The sequence below is a fragment of the Cryphonectria parasitica genome (assembly GCF_011745365.1).
Source record: "Cryphonectria parasitica EP155 unplaced genomic scaffold M406scaffold_4, whole genome shotgun sequence".
Lineage (NCBI taxonomy): Eukaryota > Fungi > Ascomycota > Sordariomycetes > Diaporthales > Cryphonectriaceae > Cryphonectria > Cryphonectria parasitica.
In genome coordinates, this window is record NW_024468912.1 from 3,073,949 (window position 1) to 3,087,700 (window position 13,752).

Genomic DNA, 13,752 nt, shown 5'->3' on the forward strand with positions numbered 1-13,752 from the left:
ACTTGTACGCCAGACTTGTCTTGTAAATGTGGGCAAGACACACCACAACAACCAGCTCCACCGTTTCGGTGTTCCTCGCCGAGACACGGGCGCCCAGAAGTAGCAGCAGCCACCAGCAGCAACTCAAGGCAGCAAAACCTCAGGCCCAAGCTGAAGGGCCGTGCCCCGACCCGATGTATCAATTCTTATGTAAAGTTAAATGAAAATAAAAATCCTGGTTGGTCTGAGCAGCGAACGGGGCAAACAGGGAGGGACTGCCGGAGGAGGATGGGTGCAGCAAGCATTCAGCCTCTTTTGCCCAAGTCCAGTGCTCATTCTTTGCCAAATTGTGACGAGTAACAAATTTGTTCCGAGCCTGCGCTCAAGGGATTGGAGGAGTCTCGTTTCCTTGGGCGTCCCTTACGATGATGGCTGGACCGGTTGTTGGTGGCTTGGGAATAGGCCAATCAAAGTGTCCAGCCTAGGTACCACCATCACCTCTGCCTTGGTGCCAATGTGAGCTATCACTTCTTTGCCTCATGCCGACTTGATCGACCACAGGCAGGCAGTGACCATCACAGTCTTTTCTGCGGGCTTTTGCTCACGGAGGCAAGTGGTGGCGAGATATATTTGAGCGAGTCTAGCGAGACGCTACCGTACAGTCAGTCACAAGACAGCCACACTGAGGTGTGTGTCCTCCTCCTCCTCCTCCTCCTCCTCCTCCTCCTCCTCCTCCGTCGTGATGCAAGCGATGGAAGATGCCAGGGCGGTCATAAGGAGGGAAGAACATGGGGTGAGTGCATGGGGACGAGTGACGGTCATCTTTTTGTGGTACGTCAGACCATGAAGGCATCGTGAGGAAGTCGAGGTACAAGGGGAGGCGGGGAGGGTGGGCAGGCATTAGGACAAGAAGAGGGAGATGAAAAATAAATAAAAACACGCTAAGGGGCTGCATGAACAAGCTTACCAGACACGCCACAAGGGAACACAAAAGGAGGAAATGACAAGAGAGAGACAGCCGTTAGCAACAGCACAACTTGAGATCGCTCAGCGAGATGTTCGATCAACAAGTGCATGTAGAGGAGGGGGATGGGCTCCACATGATGCACACGGCGGTGCGGTGGGGACAAGACTGTGACTGTGGGACTCGGGTAGGGGCCACCTAAAATGTTTACAGCACTTGCTTTACCAGGGTGGGAAAGGTAAGGTGGCCACAAGCCTTCACGATGGCTTCATCTCCGCGGCATGGGGTGGGCAGCCAAGGGGTGGTGGGAAGGATTGGAGCCAAAGGGAAGAGCAAATGTGGTCTTCCGGCCGCCCATTGAGGGGCACAGGCAGGAGAAAACCCCGAACGACAACACCCTTGCCTTGTACGTGTCCGCTGGTTGCTGTTTTTTGCTGGCGGGCCGGGGGGTAGGGGTCTTCTTTGTACCGCCATGACCACTCACGATCGAAATGGGAATGCCGGGGGACGGTAATATTAGGGTCGGGTTCGGCCTGGCTGTAAAGATGCCATCCGACGGCAGTCAATGCCGTCCGCCGACGACGACAACATGCAGCTGGTCATAGATGTCGTCAAGTACAGTCCAATGGAGAGTTTTGAGGCTGCGAACTTTTTTTTGTTTTTTTTTGTTTGTTACTTTTTGTTTGTTGTTAAATTCTTGACCGGTCTGAGGATACCTTGGGATTCGGGATCTCTTTTGATAGGGCGGCCTTTGGGTCTCGAACAGCTCGATAGGCATAGTATGATGCAAATGAAGCCTCAAGTATCCATCGTGGGATTTTTTGTTCAGAGCCCCCCAGAAAGGACCGGTCTAGCCAGGGGTCCTTCCCCCGCCCTGTGCCATCGTCACCAGCACCAACCAGGCCTTGCTCTTGTTCCGCAAGCGAGCTAGGGCCCTACCCAACCATCACGATGCTTCTTGGACAAGCCATACGGCGCCCCCCAATGCGATGGCCACCCCCCTTCTGAACCACGGCGCCAGTCTCGTTGCGGTCTGCTAGTCCGTCTGGATGTGTCGTGTGTCTTCTCTCGAGGGTCTGGCCCAAACCCCACCCATGCATAATGTCGCTGTCGTGGCAACCGGTGTGAGGAGGAAGCAAAAAGATAAAAGAGAAGATGAAGATGGTGAAGTATATGCATTCAACAATCGTCAGAAAAGTCCTGGTCGGTTGTGATTTCAGAGGGAGAATCCCAGCGGCTCGCAAGCACGGGACAACTCAGATGACTTGAAGCATCAGCGTCGTCCCGAAAACAAGCATACTAAGCAACGACCAGCTTGGAGTCCTCTTCCCTCCAGGGGGGAGAAAGGGGAAAAGGGGGGGGGGGGCGGAAGTGGCAGCCAAAGAGCGGAGCATCTCCTCCACAGGGTTGTGCACCGTTGGCGGTAGATCTACAGTGCTAGGCTAGCCCCGAGCAGTGACTCGAGTACAAAGGACAGGGCCATGTTGTGGCCCAAAGCTTTTTTGTTTTCTTTCCTCAAACCTGAATAATTAATTCAATCAGGAGGAGGGTATTACAGTGCTGTATACAGTACGTAGATCTTACCGATGGGACGGTGGCCGTGGAGAGCATGGATGAAGTTCTAGTTTGATTTAATTACTATGTATTCAGTCTTTCATCAACGTAGGGACGAGGAGGCAGAAGATGATGAGTATTGTATGGACATTAATGTATGTGTATGTACATAATTTTTCACCTTCTCGCCCGAGTGGGTGGTGGGCTACACTACAAGTGGGGAGGGGCAGCTGCAATATCGATCCTGCTATGGTACAAGCCAAGGCCACGCAGGCTTTCCTTCTGTGGCCAACACCAGTGTCTAAAGGAAAAGAGACAGAGCACAGGAAAGAAAGCCAGCCGGTTCCAAGTCAGGTCCGCCAGTCCAGGTTCAACCCAAGGCCGGACCCCTCCCTCCTTTCCCTATGAATGAATTAGTCTCAACTAACGCAACAGGTTCGTTTCTGCATAAGCGCAGGTGTGTGCTGTGGTATCGATGAAATTGAATACTATGCCTTATGCCCTAACTATTGTTGGATGGTGGCACCATGGCATTTTCTCATTAAACAAAGTAGTAGAGGGCATAGCAACAAACCTGACTGTGCAAGTTATGATGAAGACACGGCGGTGCGGCCGTCGTGGGTTCACCGCTTGGCTACCATACTGCACTATGTACCCAGGTGCCCAGGTGCCCAGCTCCCCAGGGCTTGGGTGCCCACCCGCCTGCATTGCCTCCCAAGGGGGGGCACTTGGGCCATGGCAAGAGACGAGAGGTGATGAGACGAGATGGATGAACGATGTTTGAGAGCCACAGCCACTGACAGGGGGCATTTGAAGACCTGAGGCTCATCAAATCTCAAACGCACAGACAACACCATCACCAAGCAAGGACGGAGCAATTGTGACGGCGACGAGCTTGGCCCCGGAGCAAGGTGCAGAAAAGAGAAGCAGAGAGAGGCACCAGAGAAGGGACAAGGCCCCGGTTCCCCCAAAGCATCCTTGGCAATTCATGTGTGGGCCCATTATTCCTATGTCCTGGGCGTCGCCTAGCAAATCTGAATGAAGATCGCCATGGACTCGCTGCAGGTTCTGGGTGGAGCACCCGTGGAGATCGCTAAAAGACACAAGGCGCTCTGCAGTCTGCTCTTCGATGATCTCACGGCGCCAGCCTGAGAGACTCCGTCATAATGTCGCCATCATTGTGGACAGGCTCATGCTTCCCCGTGGCTCCAGGGTCCGGCTCGGGCAACTGTGGAAACCCAGAACCAGACACTGACGGACCACGGCCCTGCACTACTCTGATTTTTTTTTATTCATTCCTATGGTGATAAGAAGGTGATTTGCAACTTGTCTCTCGTGTGCCTCACGCCGATCTGCTAGTTTTAATTTGCCAAGGGTGCAGACCGAAAAGAAAAGAAAAGATAAATTAAACAAGTTAACGATTGGCCAGGAAGCCATGAAAAAGAGCATGAAAGATGTGAAAACAAAAAGAACGAAAGAAAGAAAAGACATGGCTGGTATAGTCTTGTATGCATGCAATGCGAGGCCACTGGCGCGGTCACGCTCCCGACTACGTGGTCATCGATCTTGTGGCTCCCGACGTTCAAAGAGGATACGCCTCTTCTGTCGTGCACCTTTTGCGAAACGTCTACCCAAAAAAAAAGAAGACATTGTACTAAATGGATCTATTCGATGTGTGTACTACACTCTTAAGTGGTGTTGTCGAGCCGGTCGAGCCGTCGTTGGTCGGATCAGCCCATCAGACAGGGTCTGATACCAGCTATGGGGAATCAAAGCTTGGGAATTCTCCGAAAAGTCTGTTTTTTTATGGTTGATGAGAATGGCCTGATATGATCGCTACCATAATTGGGGGCCAAGAGATAAAGAAGCAAGACACACATGTTAATTTACCACAGCCTCAGCACCGCGAGTGTGCGACATGCAGTAGTCATGTTTGTCATGGCATCCCATCAAACCTTGACTTGTCCCTAAGGCGGCCCGACCTTAAAACCCTCGTAAAGATGGACGACGAGACGTTCTGCCCACCCCCTCCCTTTGTTTTTCTCATTCCATCCCCACCCTAGGAAGGGAGCACAGCCTGTTTCATCAAGACGCGTGGTGCACAGTTCTATGTATGCACCATAGTAGCTTTGTTCACAGAAAAGATAAATGTTGTCTCGGCCGTTACACGGGCCAGGGGAACATCTGAAGCAGCCGGCCCAAAATCATCGCCTGCGTCTCTACCCAGCCTGCTAGCCAGTTGGGTGATGCATCATCCCCTAGGTAAAAATCTCTAAACGCTTGGCCATTTGGTTTTTCTTGGTTGATAACAGCCCCGATCTCGATCGAGAAGCAAAAGAAGCCATCTGCCCCGTGGCCGTCGTAAGCCCTCCCGGCTTTCCCACAGCGCCATTATCTCTTTTCCATCTTTTTTTTCCCTTTCTTTTCTTTTTCTTTTTCCTTTTTCCTTTCAGCTGGGCGAATGTTCCAGTACTTGATACCCCTTGCTTCTGCTGCGATTGCTCCTGTGGTACGTACACTTTTCGAGGTAGAGCCCACTTCACATGCACGCCTGCAGAGCAGCACTTAGAATCTTGACCAATCATATCGATATATAGGCCCCATCGCGATAAGCACTGTTACCCCTGGTATCCCTGTTATGGTCCCAACGTGCCAATCTAAACCCAGAAGCCTTTTTTTTCTTCCCTATCCTCGAAAGTCTCTCTCGCCCGTCTCAACAGAATTTCACCCTCGCTCTCTCTTCGCTTCGTACTCGCAGCACCTGAACGACCTGTCCCGGCGAGTAGAATATCTGCTCACACACTCTTGACCATCCTTGAATGGGGTGTCAGGTCGTTATTTTTAATTTCTCAACACGGGAGCAGATGGTTGAGATTTTAGGCTCTGGTGCGTCTTGTATCTGAACCCAATTTTCTTTTTCTCTGTTTTGGGAAGCAGTGGATTTGTTCTCCTTGTACGATTCCGGTCGTAGTCGACGAAAGCCCAGTCCTTCTCATGGTCATCACTACATATTCCATAGGGACTTTGTTCCCCTTTTCTCACCCCGGGCGAGTCGCAGCTAGTCTCGAACTCGCCTAACCCGTACCACCGCGCCCAATCTATGATGACCTGTAAAATGTATAAGGCTAACAAGGCTACCTATGCTTAAAGAGGGAAAAAAAAGAGGGAAGGGAAGGAAAGAAAAGGAAAGAAACAAGGGAACAAAAAGGGTATCGGACGGGCGGCGTAAAGTGCACCTATGGCACCTGGATCTTAACTGGGTTCAGCGGGCTAGAATGAGGCTCACAGTCGCCCGTGCCGGCCTCGCTCAGCTTTGCTCTTTTTTTCGCTCTCTTTTTCATCTTTGCCTCAGTTCAACATTTTTAGATAGTGGTGTTTGGGGGGCGTCTGAGTGAGCAAACAACTTAAAGAGATGACAGGCAGGCTAGCAAATGTCAGAGTGGTCTCTTCCTTACCACATCAACCGACGACGGTGGCACCATTTCGATGCCCATCGGCCTGCATCAAACATGCGTCTCCGTTTAGGTACCCAAGTACTCCGCCTGGATCCTGGAAATTCAACCAGTCCATAATCACACAGCCGCCATACCCAACCATTTAGAGAGTAGCTCTTTCTCTTCCCTTTCTTGAAACTGCCTAGACTTCAGTAAAGTCAATGCCTGTGCAGCTGTGTACACGAATTTTTGTAGAGGCAAAGGGCTGCACGGGCAGCCACCTAGAGATCCCCCCTTCTCTCCTCAAGTGCAAGCCCAGCCATCAACACCGCCCGTGGTTCATGGCCTGTGTACGTACCCCGGTACCGAAGAACTTACCATAGTATGATGTAGTACTGTACATACCATAACAATATAGTAATGACGGCACCACAGGACAAGGGCCTCGAGTACTGCACCGCAGTAGGAGCCAAGACGACAAGGGTTGCTGGAGGGGAGGGAGAGATGTGTAATGCAGGGGACCCCTACCCTGGGCCTTCTCGGCCTGGGCACTTGGGAGACTGCCTAGGTACTCCGGTACCTCCTAGCACACCCTAAGTGCTGCAGCAGCAAGGAGCTAGGTACGGGTACGGGCTACGTACCTGCCGTGCAACTCGGCCTGAGGGCCCCCTCTGCTTCCCTCCCCCAAAGTCTTCGCGCCGATGTCTGGGGTGGGCAGGTTGGACAAAACGGTCACCAATTCCCTTTCGACCCCTCTCACGCACTGCAGTGAACCCAATCCAGTGTCTGATGAGTCTTGTTACTGGCCCAGTCCACTCACCCAACCCCATCCGAAACCTGAAGCCTTTCTACATCTCGACCACACCCGCGCACGACCAAACAAACTACCGTACAAATCGACCTTGTCGTCCTCCTCCCCTCCTTGCCTCCTCCATCACCACTACCCTTCTTCTCCCCCCCCACCTCTCACCCACTACTAAACCCCCCTCCACTTCATACTTATTCTTTTTTCTTCGTACGCCCCTTGAGATGGTCGTGATGCCAATTTAGACAAGCCACCTTTTCTTTTCTTCTTTGTCATATTTTCCTTTTCGTTCTGGTCAAAGTTTCGGCGGCCTCAGTCGAGCCTTTTGCTCTTTTACTCATTATGTCGTTGTGCAACGACCACTTCACGTTCACGGTCACGTTCACGATCCCGTCCACGGTCTCCCACAAGCTCAACCCACGCTCACGATCACGACGACACGATGGAGCCCCCACAACCACCACAGTCCGACCACGGGTCTGACCGTACTCCACCTCAAATCAACACCTTATATCCACCTCACCCGCCCTCGCGCACCGCCAATAGCACACCCGTGTCCTCTCCAGGACTTTTCAGTCCCATCAACCCACGCGCAACCATGTCACTACCTTCCTCACAGTCCGTCTCTGAGACTACGACGCCTGCTGCCCAGCACAGTCCATACCTACACCCTCTACAGACCACTCACACGGTTCGAGAGTAAGTTGCGCTCGGATTGCTCTCCTCCTGGACATGATATACTTTCCCCTTGTCATAGCATGGTCTTTCCTTTTGGCTAGAGGAGATGTCGAGAAGAGCTCACCAGTTAGACTGGAGAAAAAGAACCAGTCGGGGCCGGCGCTTCTTTGCATGACGGAGAGGCAGAAGATCGGATTGCTGACGTAGAGCTGTACAGGACACACGTCGCCAATGTCGATAGAGACTATACGACCGGCCGTAAGATCATCAATCACTACGAGGTCATCGAAGAGATAGGACGTGGTGTTCACGGCAAGGTCAAATTGGCTCGTGACCTCCACACGAACCAGAACGTGGCCATCAAGATTGTCCCTCGATTCTCCAAGAAACGTCGACTCGGCAGGATCACACAGAACGTATCCCCATTCGAGAAGACGAAGAGGGAGATTGCCATCCTCAAGAAGATCAGACATCCCAACGTTGTAGCTCTCCTCGAGGTCATCGATGACCCGGATTATAAGAAAATCTATCTCTGCCTCGAGCATGTGGAGTGCGGAGAGGTCATCTGGAGGAAGAAGGGTCTCCCGCACATCTGCGCTTTCGAACGTCAGCGGATCGAGAGGGAGATGAGAGGAGAGGTGCTCACCGAGGAAGAGGAACATTACATTCTCAATCTGGAGCGCAGGTACAACCTCAAGGAGCTGAAAAGGGCCCACCTTGCAGAAAAGAATGGCATGCAACCCGGACCATGGAGCCTGGAATTCGGTCAGGATGACGCATCGCGTATCTCGGAAACAGGCGGGTCGGACGCTGAGGCGGCCTGGTCAAATTCAGGCTCCCCTGCAGGCCGGATGTCCGCACCCCCTTCGCAACCTCCATCCAGGACTCAGTCAATGCGATCCATGACTGGGGCCGAGTTCGAAGCATCACCGACCAGTTACGACTATGAAGACAACGCCGAAACACCCGGCACTTTCTCAACCATCACTCCCACCCATGCCCTCGACGGAACCATGTACGGTGCATACGACGACATGCAATTCCGAGAACGCTCTCCAAGTATGGCTGACTCCATCATCTCGCACATGTCTTCTGTCGATTTCAATCCCCACACGCACGATCCCTTTGCCGATGACTTCTCTTACGTGCCTTGCTTCACCATCGACGAGGCAAGGCGGGCCTTCAGAGACGTCGTGCTTGGTCTTCAGTATCTGCATTACCAAGGGATTGTCCATAGGGATATCAAGCCGGCGAACCTACTCTGGACCAAGGAGCACACCGTCAAGATCTCGGACTTCGGTGTCTCTTATTTCGGCAGGCCCATAAGAGACTTCGACCTCGTCGATACCGTCTCCGAGTCCGAAGCCCAGGACTTCGATGACGAACTGGAGCTCTCCAAGACTGTCGGCACACCAGCTTTCTTCGCGCCAGAGCTGTGTTACACCGATCTCGACAGTGGGCCACCACCAAGGGTCTCGGAGAAAATTGACATCTGGTCTCTCGGAGTCACCCTGTACTGCATGATCTTTGCCAGAATACCCTTCCTGGCCGAGGATGAGTTCCAGATGTTCAAAAAGATCGCAACAGACCAGGTGTACATACCCAACAGACGCCTACGACCTGTCGACCCGTCAACGTCACCCAAAGCTCTAGCTTTCAGCAACAGGGAAGTGCGGCCTCCCTATCGCGACGATTATGCACTTGTTTACGAAGATGTCGACGAGAATTTGCGGGATCTGTTGGCCAAGATGCTTGTCAAAGATCCCAGGAACCGCATTGAGCTGCGTGATATCAAACGACACCCTTGGATCCTCGCAGACATGCCCAACCAGGTTGGATGGATTGACGATACGGATCCGTACCGGCAGACTGAGGGCCGCAAAATCCAGCTTACCGACAAGGATCTACATGATGCCGTCATACCTTTCACATTGATCAAGCGTGCAGGCAAGAAGGTCGAGACCAGCTTCAAGAAGACCCTGAAATACATCTCAGGGCCCTTTTCTGACCGCACCGAGGAAGGATCTAGAAAGAGAGCCACCAGTAGCGCGGCCAGCTCGGTAGGAGAGAGCCCTGCCCTCACCCCAATCATACCAGGTCTACGTGATGGCCGGAGGAAGAGCTTGCGCGGAGACGCCGAATACTTCCCACCCGTGAGGGAACAACACCAGCTTCCCCAGAGAGACCATCCGTTGACATACAGCGTGACGGCTAGCCCAGACGAGACCCCGCCAACAGTTGATGCGTCGACCTCCAAGAACCCGATGCCGCCCGGCCACTTCTCTTCTCAACAAGGCTTTGAGACCCTTGCTACCGATTCTCAAGGCAATGAGGAAGCGGCAGAACGCCAGACACCCACAGCATCTCGATACGAGTTTCCGCGGCGACACAGACATTCGCAATCTATCTCAAACGCTACCCTAGCGCTGAAGAACAATATTCTCGAGGCCCACACTGCGCCCACCACACCTGCTATCGACGCTGTGGACGAGTCATCAAACGGCCTGTCCCGAAAGGGACGCGATGTTATGGGGTCTGTCGAGGACTCGGCCAGATCTCAGTCGGTCGATCGGGCGCTGGTTTTCAATTCCCATGATAAACGAGCCTCGCCGAAAGTTGCGGTCAGTACTTTTGTCGCACCGGGAAGTTTCGAGCAGCCGAAACGACTGCAGCAGATGCGGTCTTTGGACCTTACTGGGACGGCTTTCGACAGTCCCCTGCCCTCTCCGCTTCTCTTCTCCAACCAAGCAATCGCGGCTTATCATGCCGTCGTACAACATAAATCCGAGACCACGCTGGATAAGTTTCAGACGGTGGTCAAGATAGATGAGAGGCCTGTGACAGCTCACCGTGTCAAGGACATGGAGGGCAAGACACCTCCGCCCCGAAACTACAATACCTCAACGGCGGAGTCCTTTGCGCGTGCACAGGAGATCCAGCGTCGCCGCGAAAGACTTGAATACGAGGAACGGATCAACCACCAGCAGCAAAACTTGCAACCTCCTGCCGAGATAGATCCGGCTAAAGTGCCGTGTCCCCCATCTCCTGATGACGATGGTTTTCTGGCCGGTCAAGCAATACCTCGCGAGGACACCTGTAGCACCAAATTTTCTTCCAAGTCCAATTCCGGTGATGCGATCGCAACTCCGTGGACCAGTCCTAGTGTGATGACTTCTCCGGTCAGCTATACGACCTCGGCATCCCAGAAAGATTTCGCGGAGGCGGTCTTCCAATCCGACCCATCTCTCCCCGCCTTGCTGAGTGGGGCTTCATCAGTGTCGGCGGATCCGGAAGGCGAGCCCTTAGGCGTTCCAGTTCGAGTCAATCGCTCGGCTGCCCTCGAGACGACCGACTCCCTCACGCCTCCGGCCCTGGTCAAAGAACCGGATACTGGTTTCCCGCTCGAAGACGCAACTTTGGATCACTCGGACCAGACCGCGTTCCAGGTTGATGACCTTGAGCCTGATAGCGTGACCTTGTCAAATGCTACCGCTACTCCGCTTGGCTCGCGATCTACTCACGACGGGGACGACACGGACAGTGACGATGACGGACTCTTGATGATGAGCCGCCGGTCTAAGAAGTCGAACGCGCTCAAAGACTCTCCGAAGCACATCTTCAGACCAAGAAGACGAGGCACGAATGCTTCTGTCGGCAGCACAGATACTGCCAAAAAGATCCTGTCACCTGACGAGTGAGAACTGATTCTGGAATCACCTCATCCCTCCTCGAGCTTCAACCCACACCAATGTGGAAGTGTTTTCTAAGCATAGCCATGAGATGTAGCTCTGCTTCATGAGACATACTCCTCTCTCCTCGGGCGTTACAAATTCCATCTTTTCTTTCTATTTATCCTTTTTTGGTATCTGGGATCAGCTATGCAGAGATGGGACGGGAAAACCTGCATTGGTCGGCTATCTGTTTATTTTCATTGTTCTTCACATGATTCCCACGCGTACATAGGGCATGTTACCCCAGGGAGCCACACTGACGGGCTACGGGATTGCATATAATATCACACACTAGCATAGCGCCACCTCCCTCACTGCAGGGGAACACACAAGAGGTCTGGCTCCTTGGCGTTGTACAAGTTTTTTTTCTTCTTTTTCTTTGGGAGGTCTGCGGGATGGCTGGTTGGCTTGGGGATGCAGCAGCCGTCGAGGATCCCTCTTTGGCACGCATTCTCTGCTTTCATTGAGATCGATGCTTGTGAGTAGGGGAGAAAGAGACGTCGGTTTTGAGCTGCACCTAAGAGGGACTTTACAGTTCACCTGTCTGTGCAGTCTAGAGCAGCGAGGAGTCTTTTGGGGTGCGGGCTCCACAGATTGTCTGTCTCGCGTCGCGGGCTTTCCTAACCGCAGCAGAACTCTAGGCGGATTGTGTTGGTGTTTTTCAATATTCCCATCCTCTTCTTATCAAGGGCTTCTTAGGGGTCTTCTTCCCCTGTGCAGATTGGGTGGCACAGCAGCTCAAAAGGACAGCTATGGTTGAGCAGGAAGGAAACTTCTTCAATATGCGCTGCGCTACACGTGACCATGAGATAACAGCAGGCCTTATACCTGGCGAAGATGAATAGAGACGGCTTTCCTATGCGGAAGGCTCTTGCCACAAGCTTTGTACCGATTCATTCCCTTGTGCAATAGTGTTTCGGTCCCATGTTGATGACTCCATTATGTTCTTCACTCTAGCATATCTCGTGTTATGTTTCTGATCGTGACACGTCTGTTTCTACTACTTCATAGTATCTCAGCACCCCACTTTGAACAGGATCACACCCTCCCCTCCCCCTTCGACGCCCCATCTTGTTGCTATACCACACCCCCCAGATCAAACCCCGCCACACTCCCAGGCCCCACGACGGACCCATTCACCTTGGCCTCAAACCCCCCCGCCGTAGTCACAAACACCTTGCCCCCGTCCCTCCCCCGCGTACAAGACGTGCTGCTCGCCAGCACCAGCTCGTCCGCGCTCCCCGCGAGCGTAGTCACGGTCCCGTCGAGGGCGACGTGCACGACTGTGTTCTGCGGACCGGTTGCCAGCACGGCGCTGCCGTCGTCGAGCACGGCAAAGTCGTCTGGGTTGCTGAAGCCGCCTGCCAGGATGTGCACGGGGCCCGCCGCGATGGTCGTGGCCGGGTCGACGGGGATGCGGGCTAGGAGGCCCTGGTTGGTGGAGGTGTAGTAGACGTATGTCTTGTTGTCGGCAGAAGAGGAGGAGGAGGAGGGGTCGTCCAGACGGGGGCGGTAGACCTTGACGCCGTTTGTGCCTAGGACGTTGGTCGCATTGGCCAAGGGTGCCATGGTGGGGTCCTGTAGGACGATGGAGGCTGGTGTTTGGGAGGTGAGGTCGACCTTCCAGATGGCGCCCTCAGTGCTGTCCGCTGCGAGGACGGTGTGGGCGTCCCAGGTCGTGATGCCGTTGATCATGCCTATGCCGGGGAGCGCCAGGACCGGCACCGGGGTGGGCACTTGCAACGCAGTGCCGTTCTTTGACGACGACGGCGCCAACGAGGAGGGAAACGTCAGACTCCACAGGGCAGAAGAGTTGGGCGTCAGCCCCGTGGTCAAGGTATAGTTGAGGCCGGCAAAAATGAAAACATCGTCGTCTCCCGTGAGAGACGACAACGATGATGATGATGGCTTGGAGCAGGACCGCCGTGGTGGGCTGGCAGAGGAAAGACGTGTGATCCCCACGAGGGCTGTGACGTCGGTTACGTTCGCCACGAGGGTCCCAGTCTGTGTGTGAGGGTCGACGGACCAGATCTGTGGTACATCGAGGCGTGTCGCGAGGAGGGTGTTGGTGGAGGGGCGGTAGGCGATATTTTCGAACCAGGAAGGAGTCGTTGGGAGGGAGAAGACTGTCTCTGCGTCCGTGGGAGGTGGAGCGAGTTGAGAATCAGAGCGAGCTTTGAGGTTGGGATGGGATGGGAGCGAGACTGTGAGACCAGTCTGGACTCCGACGCAGGCGAGAGACAGCACGAGAGTCTTCATCTTGGGATGAGTCTGCATTGAACTGATGATCTAGGAGGCCTCGCCATTGCGAGGGGCATCTATCAATTTTTATATGGCCAAGTTAAGCGGAAATGAGCTTTTCTATATCAGGTGGGAGAAGTGTCAAGCCATGCCGAGTGTTGGCTATCAGCACTCATCTCTGTCCAAGAATGGAGAATCTTAAGAACGATGATGACCTGTGCCAGTTCGACTTCTTCTAGTGCCTGTTTCTGCCCTCCGCCATCCAGGCAACGAAATTGGCTGAAATATTCATAGCGACAAATAGGATTCTGATACACACCAAGCTAGGTTCCAGCTGATGCCACACCGAATTGCCAGCATGCCGCG

The 13,752-nt window shown here is 53.5% G+C and overlaps 2 protein-coding genes across 2 annotated transcripts; one reads left to right on the plus strand and one right to left on the minus strand.

Moving 5' to 3' along the window:
• Positions 1–7,178: 7,178 nt before the first annotated feature.
• On the plus strand, positions 7,179–11,112 carry M406DRAFT_36939 (uncharacterized protein; the record flags this gene model as incomplete). Its single annotated transcript, XM_040924012.1, has 3 exons — positions 7,179–7,435; positions 7,632–10,325; positions 10,368–11,112. 3 exons carry the CDS (start codon positions 7,179–7,181, stop codon positions 11,110–11,112), a joined length of 3,696 nt encoding a protein of 1,231 aa, XP_040777017.1.
• A 1,110-nt stretch (positions 11,113–12,222) lies between these two features.
• Positions 12,223–13,404, minus strand: M406DRAFT_256349 (uncharacterized protein; the record flags this gene model as incomplete). The annotated part of the gene is made up of 2 exons (XM_040917099.1): positions 12,223–13,053; positions 13,120–13,404. The coding sequence occupies 2 exons, from the start codon at positions 13,402–13,404 to the stop codon at positions 12,223–12,225; spliced, it is 1,116 nt and encodes a 371-aa protein (XP_040777018.1).
• Between the last annotated feature and the right edge of the window lie 348 nt (positions 13,405–13,752).